This window comes from Cetorhinus maximus, chromosome 8, assembly GCF_964194155.1.
Source record: "Cetorhinus maximus chromosome 8, sCetMax3.hap1.1, whole genome shotgun sequence".
Lineage (NCBI taxonomy): Eukaryota > Metazoa > Chordata > Chondrichthyes > Lamniformes > Cetorhinidae > Cetorhinus > Cetorhinus maximus.
In genome coordinates this window covers 128,744,030-128,766,243 of record NC_135886.1, presented here as the reverse complement: position 1 = coordinate 128,766,243, position 22,214 = coordinate 128,744,030, and the positions used below count along the sequence as shown (strand labels likewise).

General features: G+C 41.5%; 1 protein-coding gene across 2 annotated transcripts in view; it reads right to left on the bottom strand.

The window, feature by feature from the left end:
• LOC144683961 (androgen receptor-like) overlaps positions 1-22,004 on the bottom strand; it is a 314,903-nt gene extending 292,899 nt beyond the window's left edge. For both annotated transcript variants that reach the window (XR_013577371.1, XM_078547586.1), the window contains exon 1: positions 20,557-22,004. Coding sequence is in view for 1 of the 2 variants with exons in the window: in XM_078547586.1 (XP_078403712.1) it covers positions 20,557-21,998 (1,442 nt within the window). In the remaining variant the exon portion in view is untranslated. The remainder of the gene's footprint in view (positions 1-20,556) is intronic.
• Between the last annotated feature and the right edge of the window lie 210 nt (positions 22,005-22,214).

Below are 22,214 nucleotides of genomic sequence, written 5' to 3'. Positions count from 1 at the left end.
AGTGATACATTGCATCAGCACAACAATGGAGCATCATAGCAAAATACACTAATCAGTAATATGCCACAATTGACTGAACAGATGCTTTTCACTTTATTTGAACACTGTTCTGAAAATGTTTTTGGCACTGGTTAGAATAAAGCAGGATCAGGTGAGTTTACAGGTTTACAAAATAAGCAGCTTTGGCACTCATTGGAAGATATCTTGAAATAGATTCCAGCAGCACTGGTGGTTTGGTATTTAATTCTTCATTGGCGTTATTTCCACTCCTGGACTGTGACAAGTTTGCATCCTGCTTTTTCAGCATTCTCTTCTCATATGCTAGTACTTGAACCATCAACTCCTCCCAACAACCCTGCCTCACTACCATTCCGCACACTTGCCTATACATTTATCACTTTCCTATCCTCATTCTATTTTGCTTCTTCTCCAGCTCTCAGCATATGCACAGTATGTACAAACCCTACAACATCTCCATTTGATTTTCAACACTAATTCTTTCTCTCTGCAGGATAAAATAGCAAATAATGCAAGGAAAAGGGTCAAGACTGAGGAAGGAGTTACAAAACATCATTGTTCTTATGCTAGCATAGCATAAAGCTTTGGAAATTAGTGATCTAGGCAACACCATTAACATTGGTGAATGTTACACTGTGAGAATGGCAACTTATCTGTATATTATTGTAACCATTCAGTCGACTCAGCAAATATTCAGCAAACTTCACAACTAAAAGTTGCATTCCCAAGGCTGTCATCTGCTAATATAATATAAAATAAAAACAAAAAATGCTAGGAAAACTCAGCAGGTCTGGCAGCATGTGTGGAGAGAGAAACAGAGTTAACATTTTGAGTCTGTATGACTTCATCAAAACTAAAAAGTAGAAATACAATGGATTTTATACTGTTTAAGAGGGGGTGGAGCAGGCGGAGCAAAATAGAAGGTCAGAGGTGGGTAGGAGCTAATGAGATACTTGAAAAATATGTCATAGATACAGGACAAAGGGAATGTTAATGTTAGTGTTAAAGACTAAAGAAGATGCTCATGGTAGCAAAACGATAAGATAACAGAATGTGTTAATAGTAGAACAAGGGTCAGTGCTCTGTGAAAGCGAAACATAAAAGCAAGTGACACGTGGCCTGTTCGAGGAGGAGGGTGTGGGATAGAGAAGAGTTGGAAAAAAGGATATGTTTTAAAAAAAATAATAATAGGATTAAAGGGGTAAAAATGGAGGAGAGAGTTCATGGTCTGAAGTTGTTGAACCCCCAACACCCCTGCCTCACTAGAATTCCACATACTTGCCTATACATTTATCACTTTCCTATCCTCATTCTATTTTGCTTCTTCTCCAGCTCTCAGCATATGCACAATATATACAAACCCTACAACATCTCCATTTGATTTTTCAACACTAATTCTTTCTTTCTGCAGGAAGTTGTTGAGTTCAACAAATTCAGACCATGAACTCTCTCCTCCATCTTTACCCCCTTTTTAATTCAATTATATTTTTATTTATTTATTTTTATCCTTTGACCTCAACTGCCTCAACAAATAGGGCCATCTATTTGTGCTAATGTCCAGCTACTCAGTTACTTACATTATTAATGAGTGCCACCCTAACACTTTGCCCTCTTTTCACTAGGTCCTTCTCAGCAACTGGATCCACAAACGACACTTGAAGAAAGACAATCCTTCTGAGGATTCAGTGTCAAGGATCCAGCCCTCCAAGCACCAGCACAAATAATGGCACCCCGTGTGGGTTAAATTTTGAGTCCACACCTGATGAAACACTCTGCATGAGTGGGCAGCAGCAGGTACTGAAGAAGGAAACCACCCAAGGGAGAGGATCCAGAGAGTGAAGTCATCTCCCAGCTTTGCCAAATGGGACAGAGATGAAAACTTCAAATGCCCAGCCATGAAAAGAAAACTGTTGCCTCACATGTAGTTGTATTAGATATTGGAAGGCCTGCCAAAGAGTTTTAATACAGTTGCTGAAAGTATGATAGAGTCTATTTCCAGTCTGTGTGACATCATCTTGATGGCATTGTCATTTTGAAGTGTACCTTGGAGATGGGACCACATCTAGGGCTATGCAAACCAGCCTTCTTAAAGGGAATCATTGTCACCAGACTTTTCAGCTTTTGTGGAAGCTTAAATGGTTAGACAGAGTGGTTAGATATGGTTAAATAGAGATAGAATGTACCTTGAAAATATTGATAGATTGAACAGATAGGAACTTTCAAGGAGTCACTCACCTTCTTCAGTCTGCCCATCTACAGATCAATGAAAATGACATGCCCCATATCCATAAGATTGGCCAAAAGCATCTCTTGGGTCTCAATATGAGCAGCAGCATCTTTCCATCAGCTTTTCTGAGGAGACTAGAGAAGCTCCTCATAGGTGTAGCAGATTTACTAATTCTTCTTGTAAGAAAGGCACCATGGGATGCCACCTGGTCCAGCAGGTAACAGTTTTTTTCAGGAAGTTGCAGAGGTCTGCAACAGGCTGCTTGGAGAAGAGCAGCCTCCTGATGCACTGCTCCTCAAATAGGTCCAAGAAAGTGATTCTTAGTCTGTGCTTGGCATAGCTTCCTTCAAGCGCCCCAGTTTTTGCTGGTGCTGGTTGCTCCAGGTTCTGCTGCTCTTCTTCCTCCATTCAAATAAGATCAGAAATAATAGCATCCATGATAAGAAGATAGACCTTACTGAGAATAAGTACAGCAAAAGATGTCAGAAAGAAGTAACCAGGAAGCTGGAAACTCTCTTGGCAATCCAAACAGCACAATGGCACAAGATCCAGTGATCCATTGACCTCCTGGTGAGTGCCCCTTTAAATACTGTTTCAATGACTCTGAGACACCAAACCCAGCTGTGTTTTATTGACAGATTGTGTACTGTGTGCCACTGATGTAATCTTGTGTTAACATGGTATTTGTTGAATGTTGGCTGGACTGGCTAAGAAATAACTGCTGAGACATCGGTATGTCTAAACAATAATTGGTTTGTTAGATATATCAAAACTATATAAAGATATACATGACTAGGTAATGCTCTGTCTAAGCTAGAAACATTCTCCCTCTCAACTCTTGGACATGGGTCTCATACATGGTCATTATGGGTGGTGCTGTTTACACAGTCCCACACATTAACCCTTTCAACCCTAATACTACAGTACTGGGGTTCTAATTCCATCATAAGACCTGGATCTGCATGTATTTAAAGGCCCCAGCCTGTCTCTGGCAGGTGCGTTGGCTGACTAAACAAGTTGTCCAATTAAAATTGCAGCCAGTAGGAATGCAGTGGAAAAAGAACGGTAAGCAGTCTTCAATGATTTTAACCGCCAGCCGGGTTAACATCATTTTTATAGATGTTCAAATAAAAAGGCAAACTAGCAGTTTATTTTCCTATTCTAATTTCACGCCTTTTTATTTTTAAAAAAGTTGAATTTTGATAACGCACAAGGACTCTGAGAAAAAAATGATAGGAACAGGAAGGTGAAGTGGTGGTGGAGGAAAACTGAGTAAAGTGATGGGGCTACAATCTCCGCAGGAGCGGGAAAGTGGTAAGTGAGTTATGGGTGAGGTAAGTGATAGGAGAGTACGGGGCAAGGAGAATAAAGGGGATGAATGGCTACTTCCATGATGAAGAGGACTAAGTGGGAGGGAGGCAAGAAGGTTTGGAAGGGGATGGTAAGGAGTCTGAGCACCACATTTTTCCATGCAGTTTCCATTCCAACTGCGGCCTGTAACTGTTGGTGGCTCCTTCCTCTATTATACCATGCTATATCATCTCCCATTTGAAAGGGAAGAAGTACTTTGTTTCAAAATATTTTGGAAAAAGGAAAGAAGCTTTCGAATTTTCTCAGGATGAGGAGACGCCCTCTTTTAACTCCTGCTGAAGCACTGATTTCCTGGTGGCAAATTTTGAAAAATGAACATGCTTAGGATGGCCAGATGTTAACAAAAACTGTCTTAACTGTTGGAGGGTAAAAAGATTCACTCAAGAGATCCAGCAGGTGATAAAGGCTAAGTCCATCAATAAACTGATGAAGGCCGTAAAAAAAACACACAAAATGAATTAAATGTATAGATTTAAGTATGATGGGGAAATATGGAATGTTTTTGAGCTTATTTTATTTAAACCTATTTTTTGGAAATTAAAAATCACTGATAAAAAAAAAGACAATGAAAACAAAATTCAGCAGGTCAAGAAATCTGCTCCACAATGCCACCCAGTGTAGTCAGAATAGAACTACATAGTCACAGGCTATCACAATAATAGGAAAGTCCTGTTGAAAGCATGACACAGCAGGCATTGTCAGATGTGAATGATTAATATGAAAAAATACAAGGGCTTTGGAATGAAAAGATGACAGAACCAATAGTTTTGATATTGTACAGATATGAAAATCAATTAAATGTTGGCAAATGCAGTTTCAGAAGCAGTCGACAAGCCTGGCCAATCTCCCAAGCTTTTTTGAGGAAAGGGCATTCTTAATGATTTTTGGAAAGACCTATGCTATGTTGGCCTAGAAATTAAAGAACTTGCTAGGCAGCCAAGGATAGACACCCTGCACTCGAATGGTCAGGTCTGAGGCTTCTAAGATGTCCAAGAACCTCAATGCTATATAGCAAGCACAGCACAACAGCTGACCAGCATACATGGGAGGAAATGAGCAGAAAAATCACAATGGCCCTCAGGTAATGGGGGTGCAAGTTGGGGGCACAGGTGAGATTGGAGCTCCAACTTTAGAGGGCCTGGTGTCCATGATCGAGTGTCAGGGCAAGGTAGGGAGGCAATCATGGTTGGCTGTCTGGAGTCTATGATTTGATTTCAGGGCTGGGGATATTGGGAAATCAGGGCTTGGATCTGTAATCAGGAGTTGGGGCCTGGAGCCCTCAAATCGCAAGTAAAGTCACTTAGTTTTCCAGAAAGTGTTCAATAGACCTTTATATAGATAGCAATATAGAAGGCAGCTAACACAAGCTAAAGGCAATGTGCCTGGGGTAAAACTCGAAGGTGGTAAGGAATTGTTTGAAAGAAATGAAACATTGGACAATAGTTATGGAAGTGACGTCGGCTGGGAGATGTATGGTGTGAAGAGCCTCGAAACTCCTACTATTTCAGGACTACATAATTAATCTGTACTTAACAAAAATATGTTTCAAATCTACAAATGATACTAATCTAGCAGGATTTGTAGAGTCTAGCCAAGTAACTAAGAATTATAGAAGAATCTGAACAATATTTGCAAGTGGACATAACGAGGCAGTTGAATTTCAATGCAAAATAAATGCAAACTATACATAGAAGAAAAGTAGCTAGGCAAGAGACTAAAAGAGACTTGGAAGTCACAGTGGACTGAACATCAACCATGTACTGTCATTACAAAGAAGCAATTAACTAAGAAATCCAAATCCTGAGTTATAGAACTGGGTTTTCCTAATTACAATCCAATTTGGAGCACTAAGCAGGGTAAAATGGTATGACCTACCACCTTAAAACTAACATTCACAACTCAGCAACTACCACAAAATCCACCAGCCAAATCACATTGTTTTCAGCCATAATTTCCCTTTGCCACTCAGGTCAGAGCAGTGTTTATAGCTAACAATCATAAAAACAGAGTTCTGAAAGTTGATAAAATTGGTTATTTAATGTTATAATGTTTGTGACAAGTTTCCTCCACAATGTCCTTCCATCTGAATTCGATATTTCAGCTGTGGCTTTACATGCTGGGGATTTCCAATTACGGTTGACAGAGAGAGAGAAAGAGAAAGAGGAGAGGAAGAGGGAAGGCAAAGAGAGAGCACAAAAGCAAAATCTAGCTTTAATCCTGCTCCTGTGGAACTACCCAACATGTACGTTGACAACTACAAAAGATTTACAAATAATAACTAAAAGAAGCAATTTGCAAAAGGCTTCCATTAACTTTTTTACACTTAAAGCGAATAAATAGAATTTCTGAGGTAATAGTATTGTTTGGAAAGAGATCTTCTGGTCCCGCCAAAATATTTAATACAGGTCAAATATCTTTATCCATAAATCCGAAAGCTGAACACATCCAAAAACCGCACTTTTTTTGAAACTCATCGACCTTTACCATGGGGAGTCTGTAACCTGAGCCGACGCAACACGAGCCAACACAAACCTCGCCGACTGCACCCAACTTTTAGCACAGCAAGTCTCTGACCCGAGCCGATACAAACCTCGCTGACCATACCTGACCTTTAGTGCGGGAAGTCTAGTTATTTGTCTGCAGTGTTTACCTCTCCTACAAGCAGAATCACAGAAGACACCATGGGTGGAACTTATTACATGTATCCTGTATTTATTATTCAGTGATACATCTTACTTTACTAGCCATTTTATTTACTTTAGACTATAGCTAGCCTAGGCTTCAGCCATTGTAATGTAAGTAGGCCTAGGCCTATGTGCAGTATTTGAAAGCCAAAATTATCTGAAATCCAAAACACAATCAGTCCCGAGGGTTTCAGCTCAAGGATAAGCGACCTGTATCTGTTCAATTACAATCACCACCTTAAAGATCCTGGTAAATAGATAAACTAAACCAATCATTACTCTTTGTACTGGGGATGACAGGGGGTGCTGTGCAGTTAATAAGAAATGATATCATCTTAAAGTTCTTCAGCCATAACTACCAGTCAATTTTTATTTTCCTTTAAATAAGTAGCGCAACATAAAATGAATCCTAGGCAGTTAAGACACTGGAGAAACTCTCAACAAGGCTATTAACAATTATTTTGAGCCAAAATTTAATGTTTTACTAAGTTCAGCAAGCATGCTGATTGTGGCATAAATAAAACAGCATGAAGTCCCAAAACGAAAAAAGATAAACAGCTATAAAATGCACAAAATATAAGTGTATTAGTAATTGCAACGTTGCTTTTTGGTTAATGTATAAATATGTTACATTACTACTTCTCACAGCCATAATCAATGGCCTAGACCTATCCCGATCCCTATCTCTATTTTTCTATGAGATGCACCTTGGAGGAGAGGGAAACTTATGCCTGTTGCAGTCAGCCTTCTGGCCCTGGTTACTTACCCCCAATAGGATGCTTTCCCCAGCTTCTGGTAAGCCAAAATTGTTTTAATTCTGATGTTCTTCTTTGACTTATAAAAGGTCCTCATGCCAAAATAAATTTCTTTACCACTGTTAGGCCCAGGTGTCCAGGGTTCTCCCAACAGTTGTCCTTGAAAGGCCACAAATCACAGGAAGTACAACAAAAGGACATACACATGGTTTGAATTTCATGGATGGCAGGCAGATATGTCCTGTGCCACCAGGCCGAGATTGCAGGAAATGGTGGTGGCTGGGGGGGCGGGGGGGATGGTGGTGTGGGAGGGAGAAGGAGGAATCAAGGCAGGCACTTTCGACATGCTACCTTGGCCTGGCAGAAAGTCGTGAACATTATCCCCATATTTTGTGAATCATTCATATGTCATGGTGGGGTGAAATACCTGTTTGCTAATTTTGGCAAAGATTGGTCAGCAATTATAAAACAAAGACCACCACCTCATGCAAACAACCTTTTCCCTGCCATTCAATGAGATCATGGCTGATCTGAATGTAACTTCAACCCCACATTCCTGCCTACCTTTCACCCGCACCCTCCCCCGCCACCCTTTAATCAAGAATCTATCTAGCTCTGCCTCAAAAATATTCAAAGACTCTGCTTCCACCACCTTTTGAGGAGGGAAGTTCCAAAGACCCTCAACACTCAGAAAAAATTTCTCCCCATCTGACTGAAATGAGCGACCCCTTATTTTTAAACAGCAGCCCATAGTTCTAGTTCTCCCACAAGAGGAAACATCCTCTCCACATCCACCCGTCAAGACCCCTCATGATCTCTAAGGTTTCAATTAAGTTGCCTCTCACTCTTCTAAATTCCAGTGGATACAAGCCTAACCTGTCCAGCCTTTCTTCCTAAGACAACCCACTCATTTCTTGTATTAATCTAGTGAACCTTTCTGAACTGCTTCGAACACATTTACATCTTTCTTTAAATGAGACCAGTGCTGTACATAATACTCCAGATGTGGTCTCACCAATTTAAATATTGTGGTTACAAGAGCAGGTCAGAGGTTAGGGACTCACCTCCTGACTCCCCAAAGCCTGTCCAACATCTACGAGGCACAAGTCAGGAGTGTGAAGGAACACTCCCCACTTGCCTGGATGAATGCAGCTCCCACAACACTCAAGAAGCTTGACACCGTCCAGGACAAAGCAGCTCGCTTGATTGGCACTACATCCACAAACATTCACTCCCTGCATCACCGACGCACAGTAGTAGCAGTGAGTACCATCTGCAAGATGCACTGCAAGAATTCACCAAGGCTCCTTCGATAGCATCTTCCAAACACATGACCACTACCATCCAGAAGGACAAGGGCAACAGACAGATGGGAACACCACCACCTGGAAGTTCCCCTCCAAGTTACTCACCAGCCTGACTTAGAAATATATCTCCGTTCCTTCACTGTCGCTGGGTCAAAATCCTAGAACTCCTTCCTAACAGCACTGTGGGTGTACCTACACCACATGGACTGCAGCAGTTCAAGGCGGCAACTTACCACCACCTTCTCAAGGGCAACTAGGGGTGGGTAATAAATGCTGGCCCAGCCAGCAAAGCTCACGTCCCTTGAATGTAAAAAACCAATGCCCTGTACAACTGAAGCATAACCTCCCTAATTTTGTAATCAATTCCCCTCACAATAAATGATAACATTCTATTAGCTTTCCTAATTACCTGCTGTACGTGCATACTAACCTTTTGTGATTCATGCATTAGGACACCCAAATCCCTCTGAATCTCAGAGCTTGCAATCTCTCACCATTCGACAATAAACTTCCTTTTCATTCTTCCAGCCAAAATGAATGTTTTCACATTTGCCCACATTATACTAAGACAGGCACCAAAAATATTTCCCAACAATATAAATGCTAACACACTTTACATGATTAGAAACTTGGAATACTTTAACCTGACCTCTGCCTACACAAACCCTGCATCAGTTAGAGCAAAGCCCTTAACTTCCTTCCCTCCACAGAATTTACCAAGCAGGACATCTTGCAACAGAGAACAAAAACTGATGGTTCCAACTATGAAGTGCAAACTTATGTCAAGTGCGAGGACAAGGGTTGCCAGTTCAACATCTGACATGAGCATCAAAACATCTTAAAAATAATTATTCCTTGTGATTTTTATGGCCACATTTAAAAAGCTGGACTAAATAGCAGCACTAGGTTAAATAGCAGCATGTGGAAGACATAGGTGAAGAATGATGGGCCAGATTTTACTCAGGCAAAACATTGGCCCTGATCTTCCGTGGAGTGGCAATCATCATTGGATTTCCACTCTGCTTGAACTTTTCCACACTTTGACACTGCTCAGAATTTCTTGCCGGGGTCTTCCAAGCCCGGCTTCTCCAGAAATGCGGAGTGCAGCATCCATCGAAGAGCTTCATCGCAGCGTTGTAGCACCAAGGGAAAGAAAAGACGTGCCCCCTTCTTACGGCACTAACTGCCATATAGTATGTCCAGTGTGAATGTTAGTGAATAGGTGAATTGGTTGAGTGGCTGAAAGAGTGAATGGGTAGGGTGACAGGGTCAGTAAGTGGGTGAGGTGGCAGATGGATGAGGTGATGAGTGGGTCAGTTGGCAGGTGGGTGAGGTAAGTGGGTAGGGTGGGTGAGTTAAGTGGGTGAGGTAGCGGGTGGGCGAGGTGGCGAGTGGATGAGGTGGGGGGTGGATAGAGTGGCAGGTGGGTAGGGTGGCAGGTGGTTAGGGTTCATCCAGTTGGATCGGGGGTAGACAGATGGTCAAGGGTGTATTGGAGAAGTCAGGGGGAAGGGGGTTCAATGTGAGTGAATGGGGTGTCAGTTCTTTAGTAATCCAGGAGTTAGACTAGGATTTTTCTGTCTAACATTTCCTGGGTAACTATTCAGTTAAGTCCCAAAGAACTGTTTAAAGTCTCTGACTCCAACTCAGAGTCAGAGACATGCGTGCAGGGTCCCAGGAAGCAGGGGAATTACCCAAAGGAAGTTTAAACTTCTGGGCAATTCCCACGGAGGTCAGTGCGTCAGGACTTCCACAGGATCCCGACATGCATCTTGGGTCATACGTTCAGTCTCCGACGGTCCGGGAACTGGGAAACGAGGTTAAAAAGTAGATGAGTAGAGATGCAGTGGCAGGCTTTCAAGGAGATATTTAATAGCCCCCCAACAAGGATTCATCTCAATGAGAAAGGAAGACTCAGAAGGATGAGTCATCCGTGACTAAATAAGAAAGTCAAAGATTGTATCAAGTTGAAAGAAACACTGTAAAAATCTGCAAAGATTAGTGGTGGGTCAGAAGATTGGTCAGATTTTAACAGCCACAAAGAATAACTAAAAAGCTAAAAAGGGAGAAAACAGAGCTTGAGAGAAAGCTAGCTAGCAATATAAAAGCAGATAGTAAGAATTTATACAAGTATTTAATTAGGAAAAGATCAATGAAAGCTAGTGTTGGTCCTCTAGAAAATGAGTCTGGAGAATTGATAATAGTAACAAGGAAATAGTGTAAGTTAAGGGGGAGGTAATGGCGTAGTGGTATTGTCGCTCGACTAGTAATCCAGAGACCCAGGGTAACGCTCTGGGGACCTGGGTTTGAATCCTGCCATGGCAGAGGGTGGAATTTGAGTTCAATAAAAATCTGGAATTAAAAGTATAATGATGACATTGTTGATTGTTGTAAAAATCCATCTGGTTCACTGAACAAGGGCAATTTGGGCTGGGCAATAAATGCTTGCCTAACCAGCAACACCCACATCCCATGAACAAATTTTAAAAAAGCAATGGAGGCTGGGTCATTGAATTTATTCCAGGCTGAGTTAGATAGGTTTAATAGTAAAGGGAGTCGAGAGTTCATTTTGGGGAGGCAGTCAGGAAAGTGGAGTTGCGACTACAACCAGATCAGCCATGCTCTTACTGAATGGCGCTGCAGCCTCGAATGGCCATATGGCCTACTCCTGCTCCTAAGTCCTTCTATTCCAATGTTCCTATGTTCTAGACCAGAAGATCTGGGCCATTTAGTTCCTGACGCAGCAAGGGAAACAGGTTGAGCTGATTGAACCAGAAACTAAAAGGGTAACTCAGCAGCCAATAAGGTTTAAGGATTGGAAAATAAACAGCTGAATGGCTGAGAAGGAGTAAATTCATGATACATCAAGTACTGAAAGAGAAATGAAAAGAGAGAAAGAAGAATTGGATTATGAGAGTGACAATTCACAAAAGACAAAGTAAAAAAAAATTAGTTTAAAATTTGCCATTTTTTAATCTCCCCAAAAAGCTCAAAAACTGAAGGAATGAGACTCCACACTTATATTAGTTCATTTTCAATGCCAAAGAGGTTGATTGGCAATCATTTACACTAATGGCATTGTTAAAAGGGTGTTTACACTTGTAATTACAAGACCTAAATAGCCATGGACGGCTTAATTCATATTTACCATACAAATACAACAACCTTATGCATTTCAATGCATGTTGACAGTGAGGTAGACAGCGAAATAATGTTTTCATGAAGCTAACAGCAGAGAGGCACAGCTCGAACAACAACCTTTGGATATTTGCATTTAATATGCATCTGTTCCTCACCAGATGTTGCTGAACCATTTGTGCATTCATCATTAACCTGTTTTGTCAGTAAAATCTGGCTCATTAACTTTTTTGCTATTTTACATTTCTATTCAATCAAATGGGACTAAATCCTATTCCAATGACAAAATTAAAATCACAGATGAGCTTAGTTTTGTAACATGAATATCAATTTGCCCCACTGGATTGAATAGAAACATGAAATAGCTTCTCTTGACAGCAAAGCAGCATTTGGCCAAGAATATCACCAAGGAGCCGAACAATGTGAGGTCAATGAGGACCAAAAAGCCCTCCAGTGACTAAAGTCAAACCAGAAACAACTGAAGGTGGCAGTGTTGGTGAAGGCTAATCATCACCCCAACCACCTTCAGTTGATTCACCAATAATCTTCCCATCATAAGTTCAGGAGTGGAGCTGATGACTGGTAATTCAACAGTGTTCAACTCCATTTCCAACTTATTTGAGACTGACGTAGCACACGTGAAGCATGAGCTGACTTGTGGCAGATAATGGCTATCTCAAGCAAGGGGAAGTCCAGTGACCTTGACCACTGACTTTCAATGGCAGTCTTCACCAAGTTTCTCACTATCAACATCTGGCACAACTAATCAGCTATATCAACAACATGGCAAGAAGAGCAGAACAGAAGCTGAATACTATCCAAGAAATGCCCCACCTCCCGACCTCTAAAGGATTCCTACCATATACAAGGCTCAAGTCACAAGTGTAATCGAATACACACTGATCCATATGTGTGTAGATGCAACAACACCCAAAAACCCTCAATAACATCCAATGCAGAACCGTTTCCTTATTTAGTGTCCCCTGTCACACGCAAACTCAATATCCACCCCATCTACCATCAGTGCATTGTGGTTGCAGAATGCTTAATCTACAGGGGGTACTGTAAAACTCAGCAAGTATAATTCAATGACACCTCACTCCACTGTGATTTCTGTCACCACGGAAGGCAAGAACAGCAATATTGTGGGAACACTATTAACTCCAAATTCATAGAAATATAGAAAATTGGAGGAGGAGTAGGTCATTCGTCCCTTCGAGCCTGCTCCACCATTCAATATGATCATGGCTGATCCTCTAACTTAATGCCATACTCCCGCTCTCTTCCTATACCCTAAGTCACACACCATGCTATCTTGGAAATATATTGCTACACCTTCATTGCTACCAGCTTAGTCTCCTGGAATCGTCTATTCAACATTAGTATAGGAACACAATCACTATAAGGGCTGTTGAGGCTGAAGGAAAACGCTCACTAGAAAGAAAATTTCCAAGGGGAGGACCCACCATCCATGGTTAAATAAAGACAGTATCAAATTGAAAGAAAAGGCATATAATTGCGCAAAGACGGGTGGAAGGTCAGAAGATTGGACGGAATATAAAGAACATAAAATAATGACCAAAAGATTAATGAAGGAAAAATTAGAGTACGAAAGAAAACTAGCTAGAAATATAAAGATGGATAGTAAGGATTTCTGTAGATATTTAAATAAAAGAAGAGTTAACAAAGTGAGCATTGGTCCTATAGAAAGTGAGTCTGGGGAATTAATAATGGAAAATAGATTGGTAGCAGATGAACTGAACAGGCATTTTGCATTAATCTTCACTATAGAGGATACAAATAACAGCTCACAAATAGCTGTAAACCAGGACAGAGAAGAGGAGGAACTCAGGAAAATTATAAAAACCAGGAAAGTGGTATTGAGCAAATTGTTGGAGCTGCAGGCTAACAAATCCCTGAGTCCAGATGAGCTTCATCCTAGGGTTTTAATAGAAGTGGCTAAAGTGATAGTTGATGTGTTGATTTTAATTTTCCAAAGTTCACTAGATTCGGGGAAGGTTCTATTAGATTGGAAAATAGCAAATGTAACTCCTTTATTCAAAAAGGGCGGGAGGCAAAAAGCAGGAAACTACAGGCCAATTAGCTTAACATCTGTCATAGGGAACATGTTCAAAGTTATTATTAAAGATGTTATGGCAGGGCAATCAGAAATATTTAAGGCAATCAGGCAGAGTCAACATGGTTTTGTGAAAGGGAAATCATGTTTAACCAATTTATTGGAGTTCTTTGAAGGAGTCACATGTGCTGTGGATAAAGGGGAACTGGTGGGTGTACTGTACTTAGATTTCCAGAAGGCATTTAATAAGGTGCCACATCAAAGGTTATTGTGGAAAATAAAAGCTGATAGTATAGGGGGTAACATGGATAGAAGATGGCTAGCTAACAGGAAACAGAAAGTAAGCATAAATGGGTCATCTGCTGGTTGGCAGGATGTAATGAGTAGTGTGTCACAGGGATCAGTACTGGAGCCTCAACTTTTTACAATTTTTATAAACGACTTGGACGAAGGGTCCAAAGGTATGGTTGCTAAACTTGCTGATGACACAAAGACAGGAAAGAAAGTAAGTTGTGAAGAGTACATAAGGAGGCTACAAAGACCATAAGACATAGGAGCAGAAATTAGGCCATTCGGTCCATCGGGTCTGCTCCGCCATTCAATCATGGCTGATAAGTTTCTCAACCCTATTCTCCCGCCTTCTCCCCATAACCTTTGATCCCCTTACCAAACAAGAACCTATTTACCTCAGTCTTAAATACACTCAATGACCTGGCCTCCACAGCCTTCTGTGGCAATGAATTCCATAGATTCACCACTCTCTGGCTAAAGAAGTTTCTCCTCATCTCTGTTCTAAAAGGTCTTCCCTTTGCTCTGAGGCTGTGCCCTCGGGTCCTAGTCTCCCTACTAATGGAAACATCTTCCCTACGTCCACTTTATCCAGGCCTTTCAGTATTTTGTAAGTTTCAATCAGATCCCCCCCCTCATCCTTCTAAACTCCATCGAGTATAGACCCAGAGTCCTCAAACGTTCCTCATATGTTAAACCTTTCATTCCTGGGATTGTTCTCGTGAACCTTCTCTGACCCTTTCCAGGGCCAGAACATCCTTCCTGAGATACGGGGCCCAAAATTGCTCACAATATTCTAAATGTGGTCTGCCCAGAGCCTTATAAAGCCTCAGCAGCACATCCCTGCTTTTATATTCTAGTCCCCTCGAAATAAATGCCAACATTGCATTTGCCTTCCTAACTACCGACTCAACCTGCAAGTTAACCTTAAGAGAATCCTGGATTAGGACTCCCAAGTCCCTTTGTACTCCAGATTTCTGAATTCTCTCCCCATTTAGAAAATAGTCTATGCCTCTATTCTTCCTACCAAAGTGCATGACCTAACATTTCCCCACGTTGTATTCCATCTGCCACTTCTTTGCCCATTCTCCTAACTTGTCCAAATCCTTCTGCAGCCTCCCCGCCTCCTCAATACTACCGTCCCTCCACCTATTTTTGTATCATCTGCAAACTTAGCCAGGATGCCCTCAGTTCCTTCATCTAGATCATTAATGTATAAAGTGAAAAGTTGTGGTCCCAACACTGACCCCTGTGGAACTCCACTAGTCACCGGCCGCCATCCTGAGAAGGACCCCCTTATCCCCACTCTCTGCCTCCTGCCAGACAGCCAATCTTCTATCCATGCTAGTACCTTGCCTCTAACACCACGGGCTCTTATCTTACTGAGCAGCCTCCTGTGCGGCACCTTGTCAAAGGCCTTCTGGAAGTCCAAGTAGATAACATCCATTGGCTCTCCTTTGTCTAACCTACTCGTTACCTCCTCAAAGAATTCTAACAGATTTGTCAGGCATGACCTCCCCTTGATTAAACCATGCTGACTTTGCCCGATTTTACCATGCACTTCCAAGTATTCTGAAATCTCATCCTTAATAATGGACTCTAAAATCTTACCAACGACCGAGGTCAGGCTAATCGGCCTGTAATTTCCCATCTTTTGCCTCAATCCCTTCTTAAACAGGGGGTTTACATTAGCGATTTTCCAGTCCTCTGGGACCCTCCCTGACTCCAGTGATTCCTGAAAGATCACCACTAACGCCTCCACTATCTCTTCAGCTATCTCCTTCAAAACTCTGGGGTGTAATCCATCTGGTCCAGGTGATTTATCCACCTTCAGACCTTTCAGTTTTCCTAGCACCTTCTCCTTGGTAATGGCCACCATGCTCACCTCTGCCCCCCGACTCTCTTGAACTTTGGGGATACTACTCGTGTCTTCCACCGTGAAGACTGATGCAAAGTACCTATTCAGTTCCTCTGCCATTTCTTTGTTCCCCACTACTACTTCTCCAGCGTCATCTTCCAGCGGCCCAATGTCCACTTATGCTTCTCTCTTACCCTTTATCTATCTAAAAAACTCTTGCAAACTCTTGCAAAGGGACATAGATAAAAACTCTTGCAAACGGACATAGATAAGAGAGTGGGCAAAGATCTAGCAAATGGAGTATAATGTGGTCAAATGTGAAATTGTCCATTTTGGCAGGAAGAATGAAAAACAAGCATATTATCTAAATGGTGAGAGATTGCAGAGCTCAGATTCAGGGGGATCTGGGTGTCCTAGTGCATAAATCACAAAAGGCCAATATGCAGGTACAGCAAATAATTAGGAAAGCTAATAGAATGTTATCATTTATTGCAAGGGGAATTGAATACAAAAGTAGGGAAGTTATGCTTCAGCTTTACAGGGCGCTGGTGAGACCACATCTGGAGTACTGTGTACAGTATTGGTCTCCTTATTTAAGGAAGGAGGTAAATGTGTTAGAAGCAGTTCAGAGAAGGTTTACTAGATTAATACCAGGAATGGGTGGGTTGTCTTATGAGGAAAGGTTGGACAGTCTAGGCTTGTATCCACTGGAATTTAGAAGAGTAAGAGGCGACTTGATTGAAACCTTTAAGATCCTGAGGGATCTTAACAGGGTGGATGTGACAAGGATGTTTCCTCTTGTGGGGGAATCTAGAACTAGGGGTCACTGTTTAAAAATAAGGGGTTGCTCATTTAAGACAGAGATGAGGAGAATTTATTTTCTCTTAGAGTGAGTCTTTGGATCTCTCTTCCTCAAAAGGCAATGGAGGCAGAGTCTTTTGAGTATTTTTGAGGCAGAGGTAGATAGATTCTTGATAAACAAGGGGTTAGGTGGGAGGTTACAATCAGATAAGCCATGATCTTGTTGGATGGCAGAGCAGGCTCAAGGGGCGGACTGGCTTACTCCTGCTCCTAACTCATATGTTTGTATGTTCGTACTAAACCCTTGCAGAACAACTATAATAAATGCAGCATGGCCAGCTTCACCTATTTCCCCAAAACAAAGAAGAAATGCACAATTTTTAAATCTATGTAAGACTCCAACTTATTTAAATGCAAAATTTTAACGTTCAAGTATAATCAAAATGTTAAATGTCAACCCTTAAAAGGAACGAGCATTTTTCTGGAAATTTGTTAGTAAAATGGATTTCATCCTTCAAAAGTTTCCAAAAAGTTTCACCAAAATGAAATTTGTTTTTCATATATTTTCATTATTGCTGTCAATTAGGATTTTACTTTAAAATTTCAACAGTGCCTTCAGTTTGTATTAATAAAGGCATAAATCGAGTTAATTATGTAAACTTCTACTGTTCTCCAAAGCAGGGTTAAGGAGACGTCACCTTGCAATGATCCTAGATTTCAGACTAGCTAGCCATGAATTTTAGTTCAAGCCAAAAATGTTTTTAAAAAACTGCATTTATAAAGCAGTTTTCAATTTTTCAGAAACATCCCACAGCACTTCACATGCCATTAATTATAGTTTGCATTATTTCTTAGGCAATTACAGCAAACAATTTGCACACAGCCCGTTCCCATAAACAGCAATGAACAATCAGTTAATCTGTTTCGGTGATATTGGCAGAGAGAGAAACATGAGCCAGGACACAAAATTTCTTGTTGTCTTTCAATACTGCCAAGACATCTTTAACTTCTACTTGAATCATTGCCATGAGACAAGGCCACCCTAGTATCAATATCCTTCTGTAGCGTGGAACACAAAACTGCATGCGGCATTTTAACTGAGATCTTATAAGGTTTTAGTCAGGCTTATAACCACGCTTTGGCTTTTGTATTCTATACCATTTTAACAAAACCTAAAGTTCCGTTAGTTTTTTTTTGTAGCCTTATCAAAGTGAGGGGCTGCTTGCAAAGTCCTAACAAACTGCTCAATCTGTCTGCTGCCCCACAGCATCAAGCCTAGTTCCATTTGGTGTGTAATAGCTGCTTTTTTCTACTGGCATTAAATTTCTTCTGCAATCTTTTGGTCCATTTCACCATATTGATATCCTTTGATCTTCTAAAGAATTAACTCCATCTCATGCTTTTGTATTAATTGAAAATTTCCACCATTTCCTCTAGGCCTATGTCCAAATCGTTGATATAGACAGTGAACAGAAGTGTCATGACAGCTCAACCTTGTGGAAAATCATTTCCAGACTATCTTAAAAACTGCCCTCTAACCAATTTTAATCCAGTTTGCTATCCTCCCCATAATTCCATATCTCTCTTAATCTTCTCTGGTAATCTTCCATATGATACCTTTAAAGGCTTTCCTAAAGTTCATATACTCAACATACATTGCATTTTCACTATCTACCATGTCTGTTAGCTCCAAAAATTCTCCGAGGTTGTCATGCTCAAACGTCTATACTGGCTTCTTCTAACTATTCTTTATCTTGATGGTAATTTCATCCTTAATAAAAAATTATAAATTTTAGTCCCTCTTCATAAATGCAAAACTAAACCACTTCACGCTATCACTATTGCCATTGGTCAACCCAGCTCACTTCTTGCGGTAGAATGGCCTAAGCAATATTTGTGTCCTACAACATTCCTCATAAACTGACTTTGATCATTTGGGTCTTTTTTTTCTGGCTCCTTTCCTGTTTGGACTTTTCCAGAAGAGGGGGAGATTGTAGTGTAGCGGTAATGTCACTAGACTAGTAAGGTAAATCCTCTGTGGGTATGGGTTCAAATCCCACCTTAGTAGCTGGTGGAATTTAAATTTGATTAATAAAGAAGCCAGAAATTGAAAGCTAGTCTCAGTAATCATGAATCCATCTAGTTCACAAATGTCTTTTAGGAAAAGATATCTGCTGTCCTTACCTGGTCTGACCTAGATGTGACTTCAGACCCACACAAATGTGGTTGGCTCTGAAATGGCCTTGCAAGTCACTCAGTTGAAGGGCAATTAGGAATGGCAACAAATGCTGGCCTTGCTGGTGACATCCACATCCCATGAAAGAATATAAAAACTGAACCAGCTACTGTCCTTTCAAGAGTGCATTTTTACCAGACAACAGCAAGAATACAGTTTCTCCCACCATCTTGTATAACTACCTGCTGGAAAGTGTCTGAATTAAAATAACAAAATTTACCTATCATCCCAGCTAATTATACCAGTTTCAATGGATGGATCATTTAATTCCATTTCAGTTCAATAACATACCAATTCTCTTTGTCCCAATGTCACCAATCTACTTCTCTACGCTCAGGTTTTGAGAAGGAATTCTCGACCATTGAAACTGAACCTTTAAAATCCCGAATCTGGATCCATGTCATGAATATATTGTAGGTTATACTGAAAATCCCAATAATCGCTATTCATGAACTTTAAAAAAATCAAATCAGTTTTTTTTTATAAACGGGAATTTTTTGGCAGACCACAAAGTGCTCAGTATGTGTTTTACAGTGCTCAAGTGTTTGCAAACTTTGAGACAGTCACTAAAAAGCATCAACATGCTTCACACCCTACTGACAGACACTTTTCCAAACACTCGGCACAGGGCAAATGCAAAAATAGTAGCCAGACAGACATATCATAAAGCTGTCAGAAAGAAAAAAAATTGTTAATTTCAAATTACAGGCAAGAAGAGACTGCCTAGTTTTTGTATTGCAAAGTGTACTAGTAATTATGAGCCAGTTTTATCTTGTGGGTTTAGAACTGTTTAGAAATGAGACTGCAACAAAAAATCTTCATCCCTGTAGCCTACATTTCTAGCCTTTTCTGTTAATGCCAGGTTTCCAGCATTTTCAGTATTTTACTTTCAAAAAACAGTTCCCACATTACCCTGTTTCGATTGGTCATTATTTGCTGTCATGAATCTACCACTGCACTTCATCAATAAAATAACTGTACTCAAACTTCCAGCAAATTTAATGCACTTCACATCGTTAATGCCTGAAATCGTTGTCAAAGAGTTGTTGCTCTTTAAAATGTTTGGACTTATATTCACAACATGGCTATTCATTTTTTAAAAAAGGCACAGTAGAAAAGTTTTGTATGTAAACACACTTTTTTGAGATGGGATTGTGGTTCAAGTACCAGTTACAGTAGAGCCAACCCTCGACTAGATTGTGCATGTGTGTTATTTAGATACAAGTTTTCTCTATATAAAAACCTTTTGATTACATAAAAGCATTTTGATTACATATAGTGCAATATGAAAAATATCCCACACACGCAACAACAGCAACCCTGCAATTCGTTTGCATTCTGCAGTACTATTTTGCTACATTCAGACACAGTCAAGGTGTAGCATTCTACTTACACCTTGCTGGATTTACTGAAGTAATACAACCACTGTGAAGTGGAATATATTTCAGTCCCTTATGTTTACATTGCAAGAGTTACATGTTCAAGCTAACTCCCAGATATACTAAGAAACTTAATATGGTTAAGTGATAAGAATAGTGCAAGAAATTCTAAGTTTATTTTCTAAATGTTGCTGAGGCAGCTGGCAGATCAAACATATTCTGCAATGGTAGGTACTACAGACTCAAGAAAAGTTCATATTGTTATTATCGGTATACATTTTCCCAATGCTGGAAATGGTTAACCGCAATCATGAACTTCATAATTCACATCTGCACGTGAGCTTTTCTCAATCATCAAATTTGACCATCTACTTAAGCACCATCTCTACCTGGATTATTCAATTGGATCTGACTTACCGTATATTGTAGTATCCATCGATCCAGCTATCCATTTCACTTTTAATATGGCCTGAAGCTGGATGTGGCACTCTATCTAGCAGTCCACTTGAGTACCACGAATCAGATGTAATAACGTTATCCCGAACTGCTAAATCATTACTTGGATATTCAGGAGAACCACCATAGTCATTCTCAAAACTCCCCTTCTCAATATAACACCAAGACGGCGTGGATCCATAAAGTGGTGTGGCTGTGCAGTCCATGTGTCTGCACTGAGGAGAAAACGCTTTGCGGTGGTCCATGGTGGTGGGTTCCTCTATTTTAATTTTAATGCTTGTAGCTAAACCAAACTGGGCATGGCGTGAGCTGCCATTATTAAGGTCACAGTTATCGGCATCTCTCAAGCCAATTCTATTTGACAGGTTGTACAAGGTGCTTTCTTCAGAGGAAGGTTGGTCGTGATCATAGTTACTTGGAAACATTCTGTCAAAGTGGCATTGCTTATGATCCTTGTCGGTATAATCGGTCGCCTGGCTTTTTCCACCAATGGATTTGGTTTCTTGGGCCCTGGCGATACATTCATTGGCGTTGGCGTCTTCAACTAATCCTCTGCAAACTGTCTCCCTTCTTGAGTGTGCTATCTCATACTGTGTGGAATATACGCTGTTTTCTGACTCCCCAAGTCCCCCTCTGTCAAGCTCATCACCAGTTTCCAGCCTGTTGGCTAGCCTCATGTTCTGGGAGCCGGGGCATGGGTCATCAGTAGGCACTGCCATGGTGCTGTCGATGCCAATGGACGTGTTACTGTTAGTGGGAGGGAAGGAGAACATGCAATCCCTCTTGCTCTGGTTGCCGTTGGGGCCATAGGGCGAATGCAGTTCCCCCAGCTCATTGCTGTCGATGTTAAGGCCCATTGAAACCGAAACGGCTTTGCAAAGCTCCCGAGCTGTGTCGCTGGTCAGTGAGTAGGAGCAACTGCCGCTGAACTCGCTCTCTGAGGGGTAATCGCCGCCCAGCTCGCGATCTTCGAAGTCATGACCGTCGCAACGACAATCTCTTCCCTTCTCTCGGTCGGGACACAGGTCGGCGGAGGTGTTGAAGAGCGTCCGGACGACGAACGGGGAGTGCCCGTAACCACCGCCACCCACCGTCACCGTGGCCGCCGCCGCCGCCTCTTCCCGCGGCGGCGGCGGCTGGCTCAAGATGGCGGCGCTCTGCCGGCACGCGGCGTCGTAGAAGGCGCCAAAGCCCTCGCCCTCCGCGCGCTCCCGCGAGGCCGCGAGGTCCGGGGCGCAGGGCGTGCCGGCGCCCGGCGGCTCAGCGGCGCGCAGCAGGCTGTGCTCGCGCGCGCACGCCGCCTGGAAGACTTTCTGGAAGGTCGCCCCCTGCCGCTGCGCGCCCGCCGCTTCCAGAGCGGGCCGCGCGCCGTAATTACTCCCATAAAGACTCTCCGTCTCCATCGCGCGTCTTCTTTGCAAGAGGAGGGAGATTTGCAAAATGGTTTAATTTATGATTTTTTTTTAAAAAAAAATTTTTTTTTTTTTTTGGCTTGGGAGGCTTAAAATACAAGCGTGGACCGCTGGCTTCCGCAATGCATTTGCAAGAAGGAAAAGAAATCGGAAGGTTTGAAACAGACACAACGCTCAAAATCCCGTAATTTGATTCACTTTCCTCCT